This window comes from Quercus robur, chromosome 11 (genome assembly GCF_932294415.1).
Source record: "Quercus robur chromosome 11, dhQueRobu3.1, whole genome shotgun sequence".
Classification (NCBI taxonomy): Eukaryota; Viridiplantae; Streptophyta; class Magnoliopsida; order Fagales; family Fagaceae; genus Quercus; species Quercus robur.
Genome location: NC_065544.1, coordinates 9,049,745 through 9,051,759, shown reverse-complemented (window position 1 = coordinate 9,051,759; position 2,015 = coordinate 9,049,745). Strand labels below are relative to the sequence as shown.

General features: G+C 40.2%; 1 protein-coding gene across 1 annotated transcript; it reads right to left on the bottom strand.

Annotated features, from left to right (window-relative positions):
- Window positions 1–761: 761 nt before the first annotated feature.
- LOC126704674 (uncharacterized) lies at window positions 762–1,268 on the bottom strand. The gene has a single exon (XM_050403703.1). The coding sequence runs from the start codon at window positions 1,266–1,268 to the stop codon at window positions 762–764; it is 507 nt and encodes a 168-aa protein (XP_050259660.1).
- Window positions 1,269–2,015: the final 747 nt, after the last annotated feature.

Here is a 2,015-nt window from a genome sequence, read left to right as displayed (position 1 = left end):
AGCTTCACTCACTAATTGCCCAGATAAATCACAAAAATCATCAAGAACATCTCTAATGGTGGAGCAATTTACCCAATCTTCTTTAGCAAAAAAGATGAGGTCATCCGCAAAGAAGAGATGAGAGAATTCAGGACCACTTTGAGAGGCTTTAACTGGCTGTCATGTCTTCATATTGCATTTCTCTTCTATTAGCTGGCCAAGAAAATCCATGCAAATGATGAAAAAATACGGGGAGAGCAGGTCACCCTGCCTTATCCCTCTAGAAGGAAGAATTGGATCCAAAGCTTCCCCATTAAACAATATGGAAGTGGAGACCGTCAACACACAACTCATTATAACATCTATGAGCTTTGTGGGAAGGTTAATCCTAGTAAGCATGTTTCGAATAAATCCCTACTTAAGCTTGTCATAAGCCTTCTCCAAATCTATCTTTAAGGCCATGTACCTCGTCTTCCCTTTCTTTTTCCCAAGGGAATGAATTATCTCTTAGGCAATGATGACATTATCAATACCCTTTCTACCCGGGACAAAAGTCGTCTGTAAGGGAGATATAATCTTATCCAAGAAAGGTCTCAGCCTTGCCACAATAATCTTGGTCACCACTTTATACACCATATTACACAGGCTAATAAGTCTGTAATTACCTAATGTCTCAGGACCTTGGATCTTAGGAATCAAAGCAATAAGAGTCTTATTCAAATGTTCAGGCACTTTCCCACTCCTAAAAATCTGCTTAACTTCCTCAATCATAGAGTCCCCCACTACCGGCCAAAATTTTGGAAGAAGCCCACATGAAGTCCATCCAGACCCGGGGCTTTAAATGGTTTTAAGGACCACAAGGCAGCCTTGATTTCTGTTTCAGTAACCTCTCCACCAATGCTCTCCCTATCCCCATCCGGAAGGCTGGCCTGGCACTGGAAAAAACTAGGTTCTTCCCTTGAAACAGTCTCATGAGATGTCACATATATCCCATTAAAACCGCTTCTGATAAACTTTTTGATATCATTCTCCTCATGGATCCAATCCCCCACTGAATTTTTAATAGCCATGATCTGATTCTTTTTCCTCCTAACCAAAGTTGAAACATGGAAGAAAGTTGTATTGCGATCCCCTTGAACCAACCAATTTACCCGAGACTTCAGAGCCCATAACTCCTCCTCTTGATTGAGAACAATATCAAGATCCCTAAGGAGATCCACTTCCAACTTAAGAAGAATACTAGAAGGTTTAAAAGCAATAGCCTTTTGAATACCATTGATCCTAGCCATCAGAATTTTCTTCCTTGAAAAAATATTCCCGAACTAGTTTTTATTCCAATCCACAACATTCCTAGTGAAGCTATCAACGGCCTCTACAAGATTATTTGCACCTCCCCAAACTTGAGAAACAATATCAGGGAAGGTAGGGTCTAACAACCAACACATTTGGAACCTAAACGGCCTCTTCTTCCCCCTGCTTACTCATGGTTGCATCTCTAAAAGAACAAGGCAGTGATCAGAATGGTACCTAGGTAGATGGGTAACTTTAGCATCCGGGTAAAGCAAACACCACTGAGGGTTCACAAAGAACCTATCTATTCTCTCCTGTATCAAAGCTTGAATTTTCCTTCTATTGGTCCAAGTGTAACGAGGTCCCACAAAGCCAATGTCTATCATATTACATTTATCTAAACACTCCTTAAACAAAAGAGAGCTGTTCACACTAACCGCTCTACCACCAAATTTATCATCATTTACCAAAGATTCATTAAAATCCCCTGCTATAACCCAAGGCATATTGTGAAGGTTTGCTACTTTCATAAAGTTATTTCACAAGATATGTCTTTTAGCACACCTAGGACTAGCATACATAGCAGAGAAAAGCCAAATAACATTTGAAATTCGTACATTAACCGTAAAAATGAATTTCTTGTTCAGTACTGGCCAAATGAGCAACGTCAACTCTATTAGAAATCCACAGCACCCATATTCCACCAGCAAACCCAACTGCATCAGAGCGAATAGCTCCATCAAAAG

Excerpts from the sequence above, each read along its gene's own strand:
- LOC126704674 (XM_050403703.1), bottom strand. The coding sequence starts at position 1,268 with ATGGCTAGGATCAATGGTATTCAAAAGGCTATTGCTTTTAAACCTTCT.